Consider the following 19,104-nt stretch of genomic DNA (forward strand, 5'->3'; position numbering starts at 1 on the left):
GCATCGATATAATATAGGAAAGAGGTCGTCGATATATAAGCATAACTTGAAACGGTTCGAGACTCATAGGACTTACTACGGACTGTCTGTATTAGCAATATACCCAATATAGATATAAGGGTATGCATACCGCAAAGATTGAGCTTTGGGTTATTTGGCAGCACACCCCTCTCTCGTCTGACCTCGCATCGTCTCGTCTGCGTCAAGTCAGAAACCTCTCGTCCTGGCGTGGCACCTCCTATTTGCGCACTGCCTAGAGCGGACGAGAATTTAAAACATGTAGATGAATAAAAACACCAGCAGATCTCAGGTACACAACCTAGTCTCACGCTAGGGCAGGACAGGTCCCCTGACTCACGCATCCTGATGTGAACGTGAGGGTACTAGGCCACAGGCAAAGTGCAGATCGATCAACCCAATTGTCAGGGCGCCAACGAGAGATTTTGCCACGGCATACGACAGGCGTTGCGCGAATTCGTCGCGACGGGATGAGGAGGGGGAGAAGGAGGAGAAGGAAGAGGCATAGTGACGGGATGGAGAGGCAGACTTCCGAGGTTGTGTGTATAGTGTCCTCCACCCATTCCTTCTCGGAAGCGAGGTACTATAGAGGTAGGTACCTAGGTACCCAGGTAGGTAAGCAAAGCCACTTCGACGTTCCGAGTTGCTGGCATGGAGGTGCGCCAGCCTACCAGGAGGATACGCCAATGTGGCGTCGGGCGCAGAGCGGACTTTATCTTATCGGCCCATAAATTCACGTGACTGCAAAAAACTTAGCCCGTGCCCCTCGTCTTCGGGTCTGTTCAGCCCACAGAAGTGGCACAAATCCAAAATCTTTATCGTCAGACTTCATCCGCCTCTCTTCCCACGGCACCCGGCAGCATCAATCTCCCGCCTCGCTTTCCACCCCAGGAGATTGCCCAACATGCCGCCTCCTCCACATCAGAAGCCCGAGAATGTTCTCAAGCGCGCCCAGGAGCTCATCGGCGTCACCCAGACTCCTGCCGCCCTCAACCTGCTACACGACCATATCACCTCGAAGCGCTCCCGGAATGTCCCCATCGCGTCTTTGGAGCCGGTGATGCTCCTGTTGGTCGAGCTGTCCGTCGAGCAGAAGAAGGGAAAGCTCGCCAAAGATGCCCTCTACTCCTACAAGAATATTGCCCAGAATTCCAACATCAGCACCATCGAACTCGTGCTGAAGAAGTTCATCGAGTTGGCCGCCGAGAAGGTTACCGAGGCCCAGAAGAGAGCCGACGAGCTGCAGTCGAGCATCGAGGCCACTGCGACCGCGATCGATGATCTCGACGCCAGCGAGACCCCCGAGTCCATCTTGCTCGCCACCGTCTCCGGCGAGCAGTCTAGAGACCGCACCGAGCGTGCCGTCGTCACCCCCTGGCTCAAGTTCCTCTGGGAAGCCTACCGGACCGTCCTCGACATCCTGCGAAACAATGCGAGGTTGGAAACCCTCTATCAGAGCACGGCTATGCAGGCCTTCGACTTCTGTCTCAAATACCAGCGCAAGACCGAGTTCCGACGGCTCTGCGAGCTCCTCCGTAACCATGTCCAGACTGCTGCCAAGTACTCGAGCCAGATGCATGCCATCAACCTAAACGACCCCGATACGCTGCAGCGACACTTGGAGACTCGCTTTCAACAGTTGAACGTGGCTGTAGAACTCGAGCTGTGGCAGGAAGCCTTCCGAAGCGTCGAAGACATCCACACCCTTCTCAACCTGAGCAAGCGACCTCCGAAGAACATTATGATGGCCAACTACTACGAGAAGCTCACCCGAATCTTCCTCGTCGGCGAAAACTATCTCTTCCACGCTGCTGCCTGGTCTCGATACTATAGTTTGCTCCGGCAGTCCGCCGCTCTTGTCGCTACCGGCCAAACCAAGAAGGCCGACAACCCATCCGCGACAGACGCCGACCTTCAGAAGGCCGCTTCGTTCGTGCTCCTATCCGCCCTCTCGATTCCTGTCATTAGTACCTCGCGATCGAGGGGAGCGATGGTCGATTTCGACGAGGCTAAGAAGAACAAGAATTCGCGCCTGACCCATTTATTGGGAATGTCGACCGCGCCGACCCGTGCTGGCTTGTTCCGCGACGCGCTCTCGAAGTCCCTTTTGAAGCGCGCCCGCCCCGAGATCAGAGACCTGTATAATATACTCGAAGTAGATTTCCATCCCCTCTCCATCTGCCAAAAGATATCGCCTATTCTCACAAAGATCGGCGCGGATGCCGAGATGGAAAAGTACATCTTGCCTCTCCAGCAAGTCATTTTAACCCGGCTCTTCCAGCAATTGTCTCAGGTATACGAGTCTGTTGATCTCGCATTCGTCGAGAGCCTGGCCCAGTTCCCCGACCCCTTCCAGATTACTCTCGGGACTATAGAGAAGTTCATCATGAACGGGAACAAGAAGGGTGATCTTTCCATCCGCATGGACCACGCCACGGGCATTCTCAACTTTGACAAGGACGTATTTTCCTCTTCCAAGGCCGTCCATGCCGGCTCCGCTGCGGGCTCCTCCGAAAGCCCGATCGGCTCGGTTCAGCGTCTGCAGAGCACTCCTTCCGAAATTGTTCGCTCGCAGTTGGCCCGGCTTACGACCACCCTATACACGACTTGCTTCTACATCGACCCATCTCACCGACAGCGCCAACTGGAGGCCCAGCAAGCGGCACTAGCTAGAGCTAAGGCCGGCGCCGAGCAGGAGCAACGCGAGACCTTGGCTCGCAAGGAAGTCATCCAGAAGCGTAAGGAAGAGGCCTCTGAATTACAGGCGAAGAGGGAGAATGAGAAGGCGCGCCAGAAGCGACTTCAGGAGCAAGCACTCGCCGAAGCGGAAGAGCGGCGGCTCGCCCAAGAGCAGAAGGAGCGCGAGGAGAAACGTCTCAAGGATGAGAGAGACCGCGTTCGCAAGGAAGAACTCAAGAAGCAGATTGCCGATCTTAAGATTGGTCCCAATGCTATCGATATTGATCTCGAGAACCTCGACGAATACGATAGCAACCGCCTCCGCGCCATGAAGCTTGCCCAGCTGGAGCGGGAAAAGAATGACATCAACGAGAAGCTTCGCATTACCGGCAAACGCATTGATCACCTCGAGCGTGCCTTCAGGAAAGAAGAGATTAAGAAGCTCCCTGAGGACTACGCGAAGCAAAGTGAGCGCGACCTAGCCGCTTACGAGGAGGTTAAGGCGGAGACTCTGAAGGAGGCAAAGGAGAAACACAAGGAGAGCGTTGAGTTGAAGCACCGCCTCAGCCGCCTAATGCCCTTCTACGAGTCGTTCAGAAAGTCTCTACACGACCGTCGTCGCGATGAATTCGAGAAACGACAACGCGACGCCGAACGTGAGTTGGAAAAGCAGATCACGGCCCGTAAGAAGGAGTATCGCGAACGCAAGCTACGGGAGAAGCGGGAGCGGGAGGAGAAGGAGAGAGCTCTGCGGGAGGCAGAGGAGCGGGCCGAGAAGGAAAAGCAAGAACAGGAGAAGCGTGCAGAGCAACGACGAATCGAGTCGGCCAGACAAAAGGAGCAACGAGAGAAGGAGCGCCAAGAAGCTCTGGAGAAGGCCGCTCTCCAGGCAAGGAGAGAGGAAGAGGCCATGGCCAGGAAACAAGCCGAAAAGGAGAAAGAGCGCCTGCCACCCCGGCGCGAGGCAGACGCCATGGATCGCACGGCATCGAACGACCGACCTTTAGGCGCGCCGCGCGTCAATATCGCCGGCCTTAAACCGTCGTGGCGTGACCGCGACACATCGAAGAACGCCACCGCCGGCTCAACACCCACAGGTAGCGGTATCCCAAGCCGTACCGGCACGCCTCTGGAGCGTACAGACTCCAACGAGCGCCCCTCGGGAGCGCCCCGGCTTAATCTTGCAGGCAAGCAGCCTAGTTGGCGTGAGCGCCAGGCTGCCAAGGCTCAAGGCGCCGCCGGTGCTTCAACTGACTCACGGGATGCTGCCCCGGTCCCGGCCCCGGCCCCGGCTCCCACACCGGCCCAGGCTCCTGCTCAGGTTCCTGCTCAGGCTTCTGGCGGGCCTCTGAAGCCATCTGGCGCCCCTGGGAAATATGTGCCCCGGCACCTCCGAGATAAGCAAGGTTAGGTATTAGGGTCATGAACGGCGTTAGGGGTCCGGGTTTAGTATGTGGCTCGCGTGTATCTTAAAATCACGGCGAGAAATAAAACTGGCTTGGTAATTCTTCATTCTAGCTATGGTCATGCAACGAGCTCTTCGGTATCCATATCTTGTTATGTACTCTGGCTACCATCTAGTCTGTAGGATTGTATCGAAGATGTCCAACCATTTCACGCGTCGGTGTTAATAGTCGACATCTGACGTAGGTACGGGGAGTTGTTTCCACTGCCAACCCGTAGTTAGCTGCACACATCCCACTTGAGCGCTGTGTAATACTCACCGCGTCTCATTGTGTACAGCCCGCCAAGCATCGTAAATATGTCGTCTTCCCGGTTCTGCCTGAGCCCTTTTGTAGGCCCACCCACTATTACCCATGTCATAGGAGAAGTGGTGGCGGCTCTCCAGACGCTCGGATAGGTATCCAAAAGATCACTATTGAACCCCCCCCCTCACCCTCGAAGTCCCGCAAGATTTGGGATAGCTTCGTGGTGTTTCCGGCTGGCGAGATTATATTGCACGCTGCGGGAGCCATCATATGTAGCGAGGACGTTCAAGAAGGGTCGTCGACCTTGCTGTGTATTTGTGTGTATTTGTTATACCATGGCTGATTAGCTGCGAGCTATCGCCCCCATCCAGTCGTCATGATCGCCGTTTCCACTGCCATTCCGCGTGTCGTGGCGTGTGTAAGAAGGGGGGTCGGCGCTAAGCTCGGCAGGCCTCTCGCGCGTCTCGAGCTCCTTGAGGGGGTCGAAACCAGCCACCGTATACTCGGCCTGTAACTCATTCAGGGGCGTGCCACTCAACTGCGGTTTGGGCTCTTCTGCTTCTTCGCCTGCCTCCGCCACGGCTACCGCCCCTTGCCCCTCCCCTCCTCCCCCTTCTCCTCCTCCTCGTCCCACCTCTCCGCCATTGCTGTGCTGCGGCGAGTTCAGGGCCGGATCCGCCGGATCCGAGTCTGGGCGTCTCCTACCCAGACGGAAGGCGAATACCAACAACCCGCCCGTGATGGACACAACGAATACACCCACGCCCACGGCAATCCCGACTATTGCACCCGTGCTGAGATTGACGCCGCCACCGCCGCCGCTATCGCTGCTACCGTCGTTATCGCCAGCACTACCGTCTCCGCTGCCACTTCCGCTCGGGTCTGAGGAGGCGCTGGGCGTTATCGCGGAGGTAGGCAGGGAAGAAAAATTAGAAGGAAAGCCAGAAGGGGGCCCTGTGGTTGGGGAATTCGGAGACGACCACACTCTGGCACAGAATGCCAAGTACCCTGACTTCAGCGCAGCTGCTCGGCAAATACGCCTCCTATATTAGTTACACAAGCTCCTATGCCTAACGAAGGGGGTGGAAAGACAGGCGGGCCCGTTGGGGAGGGTATGAAGGGATGTAGGACGCCTTAGGAATAAAAGAAAAAAAAGGGACACGCACCCGCCATCTCGGTGGAGTTGCTGAACTCGTTTGCGCAGGCGTCCCGGCTACAGGGCACCGAGCCCGGCCCTATTTGGCTGATGTTCGTGCAGAGGCATTCGCTGTCGTCGGGTCCGCTGCAGAGCCCGGAGTCGCGGATCTTCTGCTCGACGCAGGCACGCGTGCACTCCGGCACATATGTAGTGAGGTTCTGAGCCGTCGTCTCCGCCGCCGCGCCCGTTCCCCACGGCATCGCGGCAGCGGTGGCCGCCACGAGGCAGAGGACGAAGAAGGGGAGGTGGCGTTGGGATCGGCGCGATAGAGGGGGGAGTCGTAATGTCATCGCGCTGCGGTAACCTTGCAGCGCGCGCTGCAGTGTTATAGCCCACGACAGTGCCTAAGTGGCTTACCTCGCCGTGGCCAACGTGAGGCGAGCGGAGAGGCGCCAAAGCCTTCTTCTTCTTCTTCTTCTCCCTCTTATCTCTCGTTCTCGTAACACCCGGAGGCGTCGAGAGGGGCATGCATAGATGATACAAGATGCAGGAGCAGATCAGAGGACGAGAAGGAGGACAGGAGGGGAGATCCGAGAGGAACACCTCGGGGGGAGAAGAAGGAGGGGGGCGCATATCAAATAGGACCCCATGGCGGGAGCAACCTAATCTAGATACCCACCTCCTATACGTAGACGGGTAGATATATTTGAAACTGACGTGGTTCGCGCCTGTGAGACAGGGAAATAGGGTGGCAGTGGACCGGGCCCTTTTTTCCCTTTTTTTTTTTTTTTTTTGCTTCCCTCCTTGGCCTCATGTGTAAAAGGTAGGCTGCCGAGGGAGCGTGGTAATCGGCAGCACTGCCTGTGGTGGGTGCTCGTGATGTCGACACTTGCCTACCTACACAACCCGCCTTACCGACCTTCCTCCCCCCGGCCCGGAAGACAGGGGGCTTCAGACTTTCGGTCCCGGGCTTGTAGCATCAACTACGGAGCTAGCGCCAAGTAGGAATCGACTTTGTGAAGCTGGATTCGTCAAATTTGACAATTTTTTCTCGATGAGGCTGAGTACTCGGGCCGTCCCATCTCCATTATGGCTGCCCTAGGCACGACTCGGTTCCGACACAGGACAAGAGCAAAAGAAACCGGGACAGAGAGAGAGAGAGAGAACAGGTGAGAGAAGGAGAACTGATGAGTCCAATTAATCCACCAAGCGAAATTCGAGACCAGGTGAATAATTTCACAAGGCAAAAGACGAGCTGGCCTACCCTACCACGGTTATTGGGCAGCGGTAAGTCTGCACAGAGGTGGCGTCCGTTACCTGTCTCTTTTTCAGTTATCAATCTTTAGCCTCTCCTCTGCAAATAGCAGGGGAATAAAGAATGGGAGGCGGAAGAAACAAGAGGAAGAGAGAGCGGCGACGGTAGCAGCCAGCCGTATTACTACTCCTCCTTGGCGCCAACCGACCCCTACGCACCCCCCCCCGGGATGCAGGTACGTTCGGCAGGTAAACGAATACTCGATGAAGAATAAAACTCAGACATCTCTCGGGGGCGGTCTTCTTCCATTCGTGGCTCTTCCCACTCACACATACGCACTCGCTCACTCGCCCGCCCACATTGCTTGACTGACTGGCTCGACGGACGGTGTGGGAAGAAACCAACTGGGTAGGAGGCAGCCGTTTCGTACAATATTGCAGATATATATGAGGTATCATGCAGGCCTATACGATTGACGCTACGTCGCAGTGGACGGCTAGTGGCACGTATATACCGAAGCGGCAGAAGAAGGATTGGGCAAGTATGTGATCTATCACTTAGGTGTGTGAGAACGAGAGACCAATGCTGCATACATACATATCAATGTAGCAACTCGCCAAATTTTCCATCCCCCCTCCCGTCTCTCTCTCGCTCTCTCTCTTCAGCTCACGCACCAGGCCTAATCCTAGACGGGGATGGATCGACTACATATACGGAACGCGCATATATATATACGCACACATTGGCGCGCACGACGTGCATGCTCATACATATGCCTACGCTGCTGAGATGGAGGGGGGGGCGGTGACCTGCCCCATGGGTCGTTCGCACCCAATTGCCCTCTTTCTCTCTCGCGAAGACGTGCCCCGCGCAGAGGTTGTACAGGAGGCGGGCGGGCGAGCTTTCGTGCGCACGACTACTCGCCGCCGCAGTCCTCGGGACTCGTGCGATGGTGCCCGGTTCCGACGCCCGACGGTGCAAACGGTCCACCGAACGAGGCGCTTCCGGGACGGCGGGCGCTGGGAGGGAGGCGGTGGAGCGTGGCCGGTAGCCCTTGCGCTCTCGTGTCGCAGGCGCCCCGAGTGCTGGGGCTCGGTAGGGAGGGAAAATGCGCATGTGAATGAGAATGGCCCGAAGGGATGGGTCATTCGCGTTGGATGCCTTTAGTTTCCACTAATATGTCTGCCCAGCACAGTCACCGTTGCCCTATCTCGGCTCTGTGGCCTCAAGGACATAAAAGGGACGACGAGCCAGAGGGAGAGGCGAAGGGGAGCAGGGATAGAAAGCAGCCTCACGGGACGTCGCCAAGGAGTTGACTGCTACCTGCCTTCTCCCGTGTGCACTTCAGTGAGAGCGTGGGGGGTTACGCAGAAAACTACGCATTATTAGGGCTGTCTTCAGGGCGAGATGATCACCCAGCAATGGTTCTCATAGCATATACCTCGCGCCTTTAGATGGTAGATAGCTTCCCGTGGACCGCAAAGAATTCACGGCCCGAGATAGAAGACCTCCCAGAGGAAGAAGGGGCATAGACGCCAGGGAACGCTGTACAGCACGAGGTATAAGTTCTCATATATAATACTTATATATATATATATATCTAAGCGAGATATAGGTAGCTATATACAAGTATTCCTACTATTCTGCCACACCCTATACCTACATCGAATCCCCTTCAGCCTGAACAACAGAATATCCTTATACGACCCAAATTTTCGCTTTGCCGCTATCACACGACATATCTAGCTGTTGGACGTAGCTCGAAACCCTGCTCGCTATCCAGCCAGACTTGATCGGGTTTCGCGGCTCAGGGGCAGCTTTGGCCTCACCTCTCCCTACTGTGGATCCGACGGGGTATACCGCGTGCCCAAGCCGCAACTGGTCGGAGGTCATGCACTTCCCTGTGGCGTAGGAGAACTGGATGCATTTGGGTTTGCTCTCGCAGGCGGCCTGGCACTTCTCGAGGGATAGACGGGCCTCCTGCTCGGCGGGGGACAGCTGCGATCGGTCCTGCTCCGAGAGCCTCTCGAGGGCCCCTTCGCTGTACTCGGTCCCGGCGGATAGGTTGTCCCAGTCGCCGCTCTTGGGCTGGAGCTGCGGGCGCACGAGGTCCTTGAAGATGTCGCGGAAGCGGAGCGGGCCCCTCGTGGGGTTCAGACGATGCCACTCCTGCTCGAAGCGCCACAGCGTGTTGAACTCCGTCACGGCCATGTGGTGGAAGGTGATCGGCGCGAAGCACCAGGGCTCGCGGCCGATCTTCGAAACGTTCCAGTCCATCGCCGTAAGACTGTCCCCTTGCAGGTGCGGGAACGCCCAGAACATGTCCACGCCAACGTCCTTGAGCGCCTTGCCCAGCACCATGTCGCCGGCCCACTCTTCCCTCGTGAACTTGTCCCACTGCTCGCGGTGCTCGTTCCAGTGGTCCGACACCTTCCTCGCGGCCGGGTTGCTGAGCATGAACCCGGACCCGCCGTGGCCGAAGAGGGTATCCGATATGTACATGTGTTTGCCGAGATAGTACGGCTGCCTCGCGTCGAACTTGGAGAGGTACTCCACCATGTTCTGCCACACCATGTACGTGTCCGCCTCGACGAACACGAACCACTTCGCGTGCGGCCGGTACTGGAGCGCCCGGTCGACCATGGGGAGGAACTTCCACTTATCCAGCTTCCACCCGGGGTTGTCGACGGCACCCGACGGCCCGCTACCGAAGATGGTCTGGTACTCCAGGCCCGCCCTACCATCCGTGCGGAGCTGCTTGTACAGCTCGAATTCGGGTAGGTCATCCAGCAACGTATGGTTAACCTGGCTGAGGACGTCGAAAACGTGGTGGCCGTCTATGACCTCCTCCATGTCCGAGTAGATGACATAGTCGTCGACGCACTGCAGGATGGTCTGGAAATGAACCGGCAGCTTGACGAGGGCCTCGGTGGCGCCCGTTCGGAGCACCACCAGGATATCCTTCTGCAGCTCCGGGGCCGGGCAGACAGACCCGGCGGACTGGGCGAAGCGGCCGGGGTCCCTGGACGGGACCGGGGAGCGGAACAGGTACCAGACCACAGACCACATGACGACGGACGTGATTATAGCGATGCATAATCTGCGCGGCCGCGCAGGCTTCCGCGGCGCTCGGTACGACTTTGGGCGCGACTCATCCTGCTGGACGCGCCGGAACATGACTAACTAGCAAAAATATACGGCAATAATCGGAATCCTCTCGGCGGAGAAAGATTTGGATGCATAATATTGCACACCTCTATACCTAATTCGGGGGCACTTGCGCGTCGGTCCAGCGGCGTTTCGCATTTGACGTGTAGATGGTTGATGTTGTTGTAGTCGCGAAAACGCGGGTCTGCCAGCGTATCCGCCATACGAGAATAAGCGAGTAAGGCATCCGCTGGGACCCCTTTCAGAGATGCTAAGACGAACCCGGTCTATAAGATGCTGTCGTTTAGGTTAGCGCATTGGCAGGCGTTTTAAGCGCCGGGAGCCGAGGAGCAAGACGGGACAGGCCTACAGAGCTGGGTATGGAGGTGGCCCAACAACCCCCAGCTAGGTACGCGAATTGGCGCCCGACAAGGGGTCACCAAACTGCCGGGTCGGGGGCGCCAACCACGAGCTCGGTCTGCCGCCGTCGACCTCGAGGATCAAGGCGACTAATTCACGTCAATGAGTTATTGAGCCTATCACCAGCCTACCCGGTCCGCGATGGGTACCAACCCGGCTCGGCTCGAGGATGAGGATGGCGTGCCATACGCCTGTCTTGCCAACTGCATGTCGTAGAAATCTGTGCCTCACCACGTCAACTACAGTCACGATGCGGGTTTCCAAAAATGGAGGTAAACACGACGGGGCCAATTCCACCAAGCTGGTTGTTGGGTCGCTGGCCTGACCGCGAAACGCGGCTACGGCGTTGATATACCTACCCACCCATGGTATGACATCCTCATTACTCTCAGCTGAGCAGCCTCTCGCTTCTCCTTTAAACTCCCGGCGAATACCCCAGCGAGTTCGGCACGAACGATGGGGGCGAGAATTTCGGATTTTGAATAATTTTTCTTCCCTGGACCCTGACGGAAGCCGGGTTACACATACAATCCGGTCCGGTCCGTAGAAAAAGAGAAAGAGAGAGAAAGCCGCCTATATACACGACCAGAGATAAAGCGAGGATTATCTAAACCGCGGCCGACTCCCCTAGAACCAAGGCAAGCGATGTGGCATCCGTTCCGCAGCCCGAGGTCCTCGCCCCCGAAAAGGGAAGAAAACACGGGAACAATATACGAGATGCCCTGGGATTCCGCCAACGGATCTTTCGTCTTTCCGAGGAAATGGCCGATGGACTTCCGGGAGACCTCGGTGATCAATATCTCGTGGACGACGACATACCAGGGTGCCAACCTGTACTACTACCAGCGGGGCAAGGCCGCGACGCCGATCCAGCTCGCAGGTAAGTCGCAGAGATTCGCTCCCTTCCCGGCTCCCCCCCCCCCCTCGGCACGCCTGGCGCGACTGACACAGCCGACAGCCAACCTGGCGACGGGCTGGTACCAGTGGGAGGTCGAAGCGAAGGAGGCCGACCTCACGGAGCCGTACGTGTTCCGCATCGCCGACGCCCGCGGCGCGCGGGAGCAGACGCGCACCGAGGGGTTCTGGAGCACGAGCTTCTACATCACGCGCGACGCGCCGGCCAGCGCCGCGGACCCGTCGGCCTCGCCCGCCGCCGCGACGCCGACCGCGCCGGGGGCGGCCCTCGCGACGCCAACGGCACCGCAGGCGTCCCGCGACGGCGCGGCCTCGCGCGCGGGGCCGAGCGCCGGGGCGATCGCGGGTACCGTGCTGGCCGTCATCCTCGGCATCGTCGCGGTCGTCGCGGCGTGCGTCTGGGCCCGCCGCCGCCGCCGCCGCAGGGCGCCGCGCGAGGCCGACGACCCGCCCGAGCCGCCCCCGAAGCCCCTCCGACCGCCGCCACCCCCCGCCGACCGCCGCAAGCTGTGCGAGCTGTACAACCCGCAGCTCGAGCTGCAGAACGCGAGGCCGGTCGCGTACGAGCTGCCCTCGGATTATTACCGGTAGCCGTGGTGGGAAAGAAGAAGAAGAAGAAGAAGAAGAAGGGTTGGGATATATAATGGTGACCTGTACGGAGAAGCAGGGCGGGGAGCATGGGGAGGATGAGGATGAGGGTGGGACGAGATGGGAGGGAGAAAAAGGGGGGAAGAAGAGTTTACTAGCGGCTCGTCGACTTGTCAGAGACAGCGCCACGATTACCACGAGAGATTACCTACCTACCTATCTAATTGTCAGCGAGGGGATTCATTAGTGCATACATAGCTTTCTATGTGCACAACCCGAGGAGATACCAGCATGATTTATATGAGCAAAGAGATACCTACTACCTTTTACCTATTTACGTTTACTTGGAAGACGCCTCTGAGGTTACAACCAATGCCGCTACTTTTGACTAGCAAGTTACAGATTGAAATGTACTCAGACGAGGTTGAGTTGATGCAAGTAATTAATGGAGTGGCGAGGTATACTTGTGTGATGGCACCGTGTCATATATATATATATATATATATATACCTATATATCTAATGTGTGCCACTTCGAGGAGGTTGTGTTCGTAGGGGTGTCGGATAGGTGTGCGCCTACATACAGCAAATCTCACTCACGAGGCATCCTTCTTGTTCCGCTGATCGCTTACCGATATGAACTCGCGCTCAATAGCCACCTCAGAAGACGCATACCGGCGAGGGTTAAATTAATTTCACATGAGCTCGTTTAGTATTGATTCTTTCTTTCACCAATGCACTGGTTGCGGTATCCTGACGATGGGGTGTATTGTTTTTATGTAGGTACACTCACTTCTCGCCTAGGTGAGGATACAGGCAATGTAGGCACTTGGAGATGGCGTGGAGCCTAGCCAGAAAGGGACCAAGAGCATCACCGAGTTTCTCCTAGGGTAGCATAGCATGATGGGGCAAGGAATCGGTTCCGATCACAGACTGGGGGGGGGGTTGAAGTAAAAAAGAAGGAAAGAAAATAAAGGAATTAGGTGTATGTAAATGGACAGCGCATTCAGGCTGGCAGACAGGCGACAAAAACGAAATGCCTCCATAAATGCCTCCACCCCGGATCGAACGAGGGATCTTCGCATTACAAGTGCGACGCTTTACCACTGAGCCATAGAGGCAGCACAGACCAACAGACCCAGCCCACGAGCTAGCGTTGGAATTGTGAAGCTGCTATTGCGTGTTATAGCGGCGCCATCATTCTATTCGCTCACGGGGTAGGTACGTGAAACGTCACTATGATGGGCGACGACGTCTGGGTAGATGGAAGGCACGGAAAGGGAAGGACAGCGTATAGTTTCGGGCATCCTTTCGGATTTTAGAACGTCGCTGGGGTCTTCGGTTCTCCCTTAGACAAATTCGAGTCGACGGCGTTGACGATCTCTGTCTCTAGGTATATATGCCCGGACAAATCCAACTCTGTATGACACCTGTGCAGGAAGAGAAGCATGGCAAACGCTGCCCGGCCCGCTGCCCGGCCCACTGCTCGTTGCAATTTCTCCAGCCGGGCTGCGAGCTCTAGCTGACCAGGCGGCATGCCCTACGGTGTCTATCGCTTCCAGCCTCGCATCGGCATCGATAGGAAGGCGAAAGAGTCAAACGAACAGGATGTGCACTCCCGCACTCGAAGTGCGTGCCACGCGCCCATCTGATCTGCCACGGTCTCACATCCGCCAAACGAGGGAAGGCTCTGTGTGAAGCCGAGGACAAACACGGCCGAGAGTTCTGACCTCTCTCTCTCTTCACCGAGCCTACGACGCGCCAATGGCGGCATAGGGGGTACACAGACGAGAATCATCATCGACGGAGGATAACCCGATCTGCCCTAATCGCTTCTTTCTCCTCCTTCTTCCCATGCCTGCTCACCCGGCACTACGAAATAGAGGACCCGCGTCAAACCGCAAGATTGAAGCGCCTTCTCTGGCGTCAGCATGGCCGATTGGCTGATGGACGAACCGCTCCTGCGCCGCCGTCCAGGTCGCGATCCTAATCATCGTCACCGCTACCACCAGGAGAGACACCTCCGTACATATGAAACCCGCAAACCAAGATCGGGAATACGAGTGCGAGACATCGGAATTTGTCTGCTTATCGATGAATACGCCCCATAGCAAAGGACGTAGACGGGCTGGGATGCACGTCATTGGTGCGTTCAGCTGACTGACTGACTGGCTGGCTGGCTGGCTGGCTGGCTGGCTGGTAACGGTGCCCGCGTCGCTGGGTGCACGAACCCTCGGGGGACGCCCGCGGCAAGGTGCGTTCAACTCTCACGCTGCTCACGCGCGATAGGGGCAAGTAGTTTGTGGGGGCCAGAGATAGAGAGAGAGGGGTCCTAGCTCTCTGCATACAGAACCACGCAGCCATGTCGAGAGATGCGTGCTTATAGCCGATATGCGGTTGACTCCCCGCCCCCCCAACGATGTGCAGAAATACCCCGTGCTCGAGTCACAGTGAGATGGCGGGTGCATAGCTGACAGCCTCGACTGGTGCGCTGGGTGGACTTGAGGGGTATCGGCCGTGGGCATCGTGCCTACTTACGCCCACGCCCACGCCCAGCCTCCGTGAGACGGACCCAGCTAGTTAATTTGCGGTAGCCATACAGGCCGGGTGTCACGGCAGAACGGCACGAGGAGAAGCCATATATTGGGCGGTAGGCCAGAGCTCCAGGCCATCCCAGTGGTGCCTGTCTATTGGTCGCTTCGTGAGAATTTCTACTTCTCCACCGTGCGACCTGCGGATATTGAATGTGGTTTACGGGCTGCAAATCTCGAGAAGCCAGGCTTGCTACTAATGTATATGCTACACCATGTTACTCGAGGGGTTGCGTTTCCCGCCTCTGAGGTGACGTATCCGATCTACTGATTTCTAGACTATCGGCCCCCAGCTGTGCTGCGCAAGCTGCCCCCTGCTCTACTGCCTATTCTCCGGGCGGGGAGCGCAGGGGATGGCCCCTACGTCCCGAACCGGACTGCTCACCACAGAGAAAATGTGTCTTACAGGAGATACTGTCGACTGACAGTGGGCTGCAGTCTTCATCCCGGTTTTCTTGGCCGGCACCGGGGCCGCCGGCGTCCTATATACACCGCCAGTTCGTACGTGACACTGGGTCTCTCCTGCGGTTGGACCAGTATTGTCATTATCACGCATGGCTTCGAGTTCACGTAACTCGTGGTGGACGGTCCGTTCAGCCCACGAGTGTGCCTTGGAGTTCACCCCGTTCTAGCCAATCTAGTAGCCGCGCAAGAAGCGGGCGTCATGCGGGGATGCGTTGTCCTCCTGCAGGCAAGCAACCACAGCAGAGAACCAAGTAGACTCGAAAGTGGATAGGCATCGCTTATACTATGCAGGAATTCTGGTAAGGGGGGTTGGTCCTGATCTAGCGCGCCTACATCGCCGGAGAGGCTTGAGAGTCTAGTCGCCATTCGTCCTCTTATTCGAGACAAGGCATGCTGGAGGCGATCACGGTCTCGAGGTAGATATGACTCAGACGGGGGTTATCTCTGAGGGTAAATAGTCCTGCAGAGAGGAGTGAGCGAGTGCCTCACGGCTGGTCTTCATCTATCCTGAAAAATAGACGATCCCCCCCCCTTTCCCTCTTCACTTTTCCTCTGCCACCCCACCAGCCTACCTGGTGTCAGGCTACCTAGTTACAGATTCACCCACAGTTGATACGATGGCGAAGGTATACTGCGCATGCGTGCTTTCCAGCCTCGAGGGGCTGAAGGGCCTGGATCTCCCCACCGGAGACGGGCTGGCCTTGACCGAAGGGGCGATCGACAAGCGTCTGCGGCAGCTCGAACCCTGCTTCTTCGTCAACCCACCTCCGCCGATGCTGGAGCCCTCCTGGGACTCGCTCATGTGGCGTGTCTGCCGGCTGGCCCGCAAGGCACCCCAAGGCCCCATACTTCAGAAGGCGCCCCGACTCCGCGGCATGGCTTCGCTCTCGCTCCTGAGGTGCGTCGTCGGAGCCATCGACGCGCCGGCGCGGTTTGCCTGGCCCGAGAAAGAGGCGGACATGGAGGAGGAGGTGCTGCTGGGCCTCGTCGGGCAGTGGCTCTTCCACGCCGCGGGCCAGCGCCGTTTCTACATCAAGGAGTACAAGACCGAGCTCGAGGACCTCTGCTTCCTCGCGCTTGACCTATCTCTCGAGTCGGAGCTCACGCCGCATCGCTTCGTCAACATCCCAGGCCGATACCCGGGGCACGTGCCAGGGTTGCTGCCCCCGCCGCCCTTGGGCCCGCGAGCGGCCTGCTGCGGCTGCTGCTCCTGCTACTGCCACAAGAACGGGCGGCCGCGACGGGGCTCGGGTTTGGGATCATCGATAACCTCGTATAGCGCCTGCCGGAGACGCTCGAGATGGCGCTTCATAGGGTGGCTTAAGAAACTCGCTTTCTGGCGCAAGAAGAGCACCATGGACGATGCGTCGTCGACGACGAGCACCATTGTGAGCTGCTGACCGGGCCGAGGGGAATAGGGGCACGTGGCCGGAACGTCACGGGTACACGCGATCTGGAACGGGACGCCTATATTATCCCGATCTTTTTTTTATTCATTTTTCATTTTGTTGGACAAAGCGGTTGGAACACAGCAAGAAGAAATTCTCTTAACGGTATTTTCGAGCTGGCGCAGACGTACCTATACCACACCTACGTACAATGCAGATGGGGTGATCACACGACAGGGGCGAGCGAGAGGGACGAGCAGGGAGGAGAAGAAACGGATCGGGCGTACCAGTGGAAGGTGGCAATAGCGGCGTGCGTATAGCTTCACAGGATCTAGAACTACCGAATGGACAGCACAGCTTTGCAGGTCGCACGCGATGCACATCCGTGTAGCGGCTCTCTCGAATGAGACGCCGCCGTTATATAGACGACCGGTTTCGCCGCAGCCCGTCGGGCGAATCAGTCTGTCCCAGGCACGTAGATCCATCCTCGATGCCGTGCAAACTAGGACCGATAGAGGCATATCCATCGGTCAGTCTCACGTCAGCTGACGGCCGGGATAGGGAAGCGAGAGAGACGCTGCGGCCTCGGATGGCGTGGTAGCTCGATCGAGTGCATAAGGGCAGGCCTACACGTCGGCGCCTCTTGCGTCTCTCCTACGTAGCGTTGATCTCGACACGGGAAGAGAGAAGAGGCGATAGGACGCTCCTGGATAGCAGGGGAGGGAGGGCACCGGATGCCCCCCCCCCCTCCCCCTTTCTAGGCCTTCCTTCTCGCCGCGCAGCGGACGCCCTGACGCCGCCTCTATGCTGTTTATGGATATATATGTGTGTGTATCATGTGTACTAATGTGTATATGCTATATGCTATGCGAAGTACGGGGAACATCTAAGGCCGTCGTCGTCGTCGTCGTCGCGGCCCTGTCCTCGCCGTGCGGAGATGTGTATGTATCTCACCCCGCCCCGACCTCGGCCGCTTTCTCCTCCCCTCTCTCTCTCTCTCTCTCTTCGTCGCCGTCTCCGCCCCCGCGGCGGCGCCACCGCGTATGCTTGCTGCAGCGGCCCTAGTGATTCCGCTCCGGCCGTCCCCTCCCCCCTTTCTGGAGAAGCGCGTCTCCGCTGCCTCCCGCCTGCCCCCGGCGCCGCTGTCGCGGCGCGGTGTCTGCCTGTGGGTAGGTCGACGCGGACGGGGGCGGGCTAGCCGGCCGGCCGGCCGGCTGGGCGAAGGAGCTGGGTCGCGGCCGCAGCAGTGGTCGTGGTAGCGTACCACGCCGGCTTCACTTTTCGAGGCCGCCCCAGCCCGGCCGGTCCGGGGGCTGCTGGCCGGAGTACGAGGGCGGGGGCGTGGGCGCGGCGGGGGTGCTCTTGCCGGAGGCGACGCTGTCGCGGCTGTAGTTCTCGGTGGGTAGCTCGACGGGGGACCGGGGGCTGGCGTCGAGCTCGGCGGCGACGAGGAGGGGGACGCCGGAGCTGCGCTTGGACAGGCCGTCGCCGTAGGGGTAGGCGGCACCGGCGCCGTCGGCGGCGGGCTTCCAGTCGCCGAACTGGCCGCCCTGCGGCGCGTACTCGGGCGGCGACCCGCAGCCCCCGTACGGCTGCGCCAGCTCCAGGTCGCCGTTGCTGCGCCGCCCCGGCCCCATCATCGACGGCCGCGCCACCGACGGCGCCGCCCCGGCTGCCCCGTGCCGTCGCGAGTACGCCCGCACGAACCACGCCAGCAGCCCCAGCGCGATCACGCCGAACGCCGCGCCTAGCCCGAGCCCCAGCTTCGCGGTCTGCGAGAGGCCGCTGCCGCCGCTACTGTTACCGCCGCCACTACTGCCGCTGCCGCCGTTTTCCGCCGGCGACGGGGCCAAGGTCGAGCCCAAGGGCGAGGCTGAGGTCGAGGTCGAGATCGAGACCGATGTTGAGCTCGAGACCGAGGTGGTGGTGGTCTGTGTCGCTGTTGTGGTATCGGTAGGGGACGCTGAGGCGGGCGGGAGGGAAGAAGAGGAGGATATGTCCGTGTCATCGTCGTCGTCATCGTCAGTGGCGACGTGGGAGAGGAAGGCGGCCTTGGAGACGGAGAGGGTGACGCCGGTGCCGGCGCAGTTGGCCTTGAGGGTCTCGTAGACGGAGGTGAGGTCGCCGCGGCTCTTGCTGGCGACGCAGTCGGCGGTGTCGTAGACGAAATTACCGCCGTTCCTGCACAGGCAGGTGTTCATCTCCTCGCCCGTGTCCCCCTGGCACTGGCTCGCGGTCGCGGCTTGGTACAGGCACTGCTGCGACTGCAGCGGGTACGCCGAGAAGTCGTTCTCAATCAGGCCCGCGACGCCGGCCCCCCCGAGGATGAGGGAGAGGAGCCCGCTGGCGAGCAGCGACGTCGTCGGCGGCGCGAGGGGCCTCATCCCGGCGTCCCTGGCGGTTGATCCCTAGCTATCTATAGCGTATAGTGTGTCCGAGTGTATGCGTGTGGGCGTTGTGTACGCGTAGATCTAGAGGCCCTAGCTCCTCCTCTTCGAAGAGGTAACCACCCTCTTTCCAGCAAGGGATGGTCCCGTACCCGCCTACGGTAACGACGGTGAGGATGTGTGCTCTGAGGTGAGTATTAGGTATTATTTTTAAGTCCAGTTGTTTGCCTTTCGTGTTATCCCCCGTCAGGTGAGCTTCGTCAAAGTCGATCCATGGCTTCGACAGGAGAAGGGAAAAAAAAGGAGAGGGAGAGAAAAGCCAGAAGGAGCGGGCCGACCCTCTTCGTGTCAGCTTTGGAGAGGAAGAGAAGAGAAAAAAGAAACAGAGAGAGACACGACCAACGA

The 19,104-nt window shown here is 58.5% G+C and overlaps 6 protein-coding genes and 1 non-coding gene across 7 annotated transcripts; 3 read left to right on the top strand and 4 right to left on the bottom strand.

The window, feature by feature from the left end:
- Nucleotides 1–830: 830 nt before the first annotated feature.
- GGS23DRAFT_543601 (eukaryotic translation initiation factor 3 subunit A) lies at nt 831–4,367 on the top strand. The gene has a single exon (XM_051514855.1). The coding sequence runs from the start codon at nt 923–925 to the stop codon at nt 4,106–4,108; it is 3,186 nt and encodes a 1,061-aa protein (XP_051376719.1). The 5' UTR covers nt 831–922; the 3' UTR covers nt 4,109–4,367.
- Nucleotides 4,368–4,456: 89 nt separating this feature from the next.
- GGS23DRAFT_7020 (uncharacterized protein) lies at nt 4,457–5,991 on the bottom strand. Its single transcript, XM_051521206.1, has 2 exons — nt 5,573–5,991; nt 4,457–5,429 (listed from the first exon to the last, which is right to left on the bottom strand). Exons 1-2 carry the CDS (start codon nt 5,892–5,894, stop codon nt 4,750–4,752), a joined length of 1,002 nt encoding a protein of 333 aa, XP_051376720.1. The 5' UTR covers nt 5,895–5,991; the 3' UTR covers nt 4,457–4,749.
- A 2,426-nt stretch (nt 5,992–8,417) lies between these two features.
- GGS23DRAFT_543620 (uncharacterized protein) lies at nt 8,418–10,239 on the bottom strand. The gene has a single exon (XM_051514856.1). The coding sequence runs from the start codon at nt 9,974–9,976 to the stop codon at nt 8,498–8,500; it is 1,479 nt and encodes a 492-aa protein (XP_051376721.1). The 5' UTR covers nt 9,977–10,239; the 3' UTR covers nt 8,418–8,497.
- A 527-nt stretch (nt 10,240–10,766) lies between these two features.
- Nucleotides 10,767–11,872, top strand: GGS23DRAFT_608568 (uncharacterized protein; the record flags this gene model as incomplete). Its single annotated transcript, XM_051520218.1, has 2 exons — nt 10,767–11,246; nt 11,325–11,872. Exons 1-2 carry the CDS (start codon nt 11,012–11,014, stop codon nt 11,870–11,872), a joined length of 783 nt encoding a protein of 260 aa, XP_051376722.1. The 5' UTR covers nt 10,767–11,011.
- A 1,045-nt stretch (nt 11,873–12,917) lies between these two features.
- Nucleotides 12,918–12,989, bottom strand: GGS23DRAFT_t6. The gene has a single exon. It is a non-coding gene; the product is annotated as a tRNA-Thr (tRNA).
- Nucleotides 12,990–15,278: 2,289 nt separating this feature from the next.
- On the top strand, nt 15,279–16,520 carry GGS23DRAFT_7230 (uncharacterized protein). Its single transcript, XM_051521220.1, has one exon. It carries the CDS (start codon nt 15,542–15,544, stop codon nt 16,322–16,324), a length of 783 nt encoding a protein of 260 aa, XP_051376723.1. The 5' UTR covers nt 15,279–15,541; the 3' UTR covers nt 16,325–16,520.
- Nucleotides 16,521–17,586: 1,066 nt separating this feature from the next.
- Nucleotides 17,587–19,030, bottom strand: GGS23DRAFT_608576 (uncharacterized protein; the record flags this gene model as incomplete). Its single annotated transcript, XM_051520219.1, has 1 exon — nt 17,587–19,030. The coding sequence occupies exon 1, from the start codon at nt 18,694–18,696 to the stop codon at nt 17,587–17,589; it is 1,110 nt and encodes a 369-aa protein (XP_051376724.1). The 5' UTR covers nt 18,697–19,030.
- Between the last annotated feature and the right edge of the window lie 74 nt (nt 19,031–19,104).

The sequence above is a fragment of the Durotheca rogersii genome (assembly GCF_024521655.1).
Source record: "Durotheca rogersii strain YMJ 92031201 chromosome Unknown GGS23scaffold_1, whole genome shotgun sequence".
NCBI classification, from domain to species: domain Eukaryota; kingdom Fungi; phylum Ascomycota; class Sordariomycetes; order Xylariales; family Xylariaceae; genus Durotheca; species Durotheca rogersii.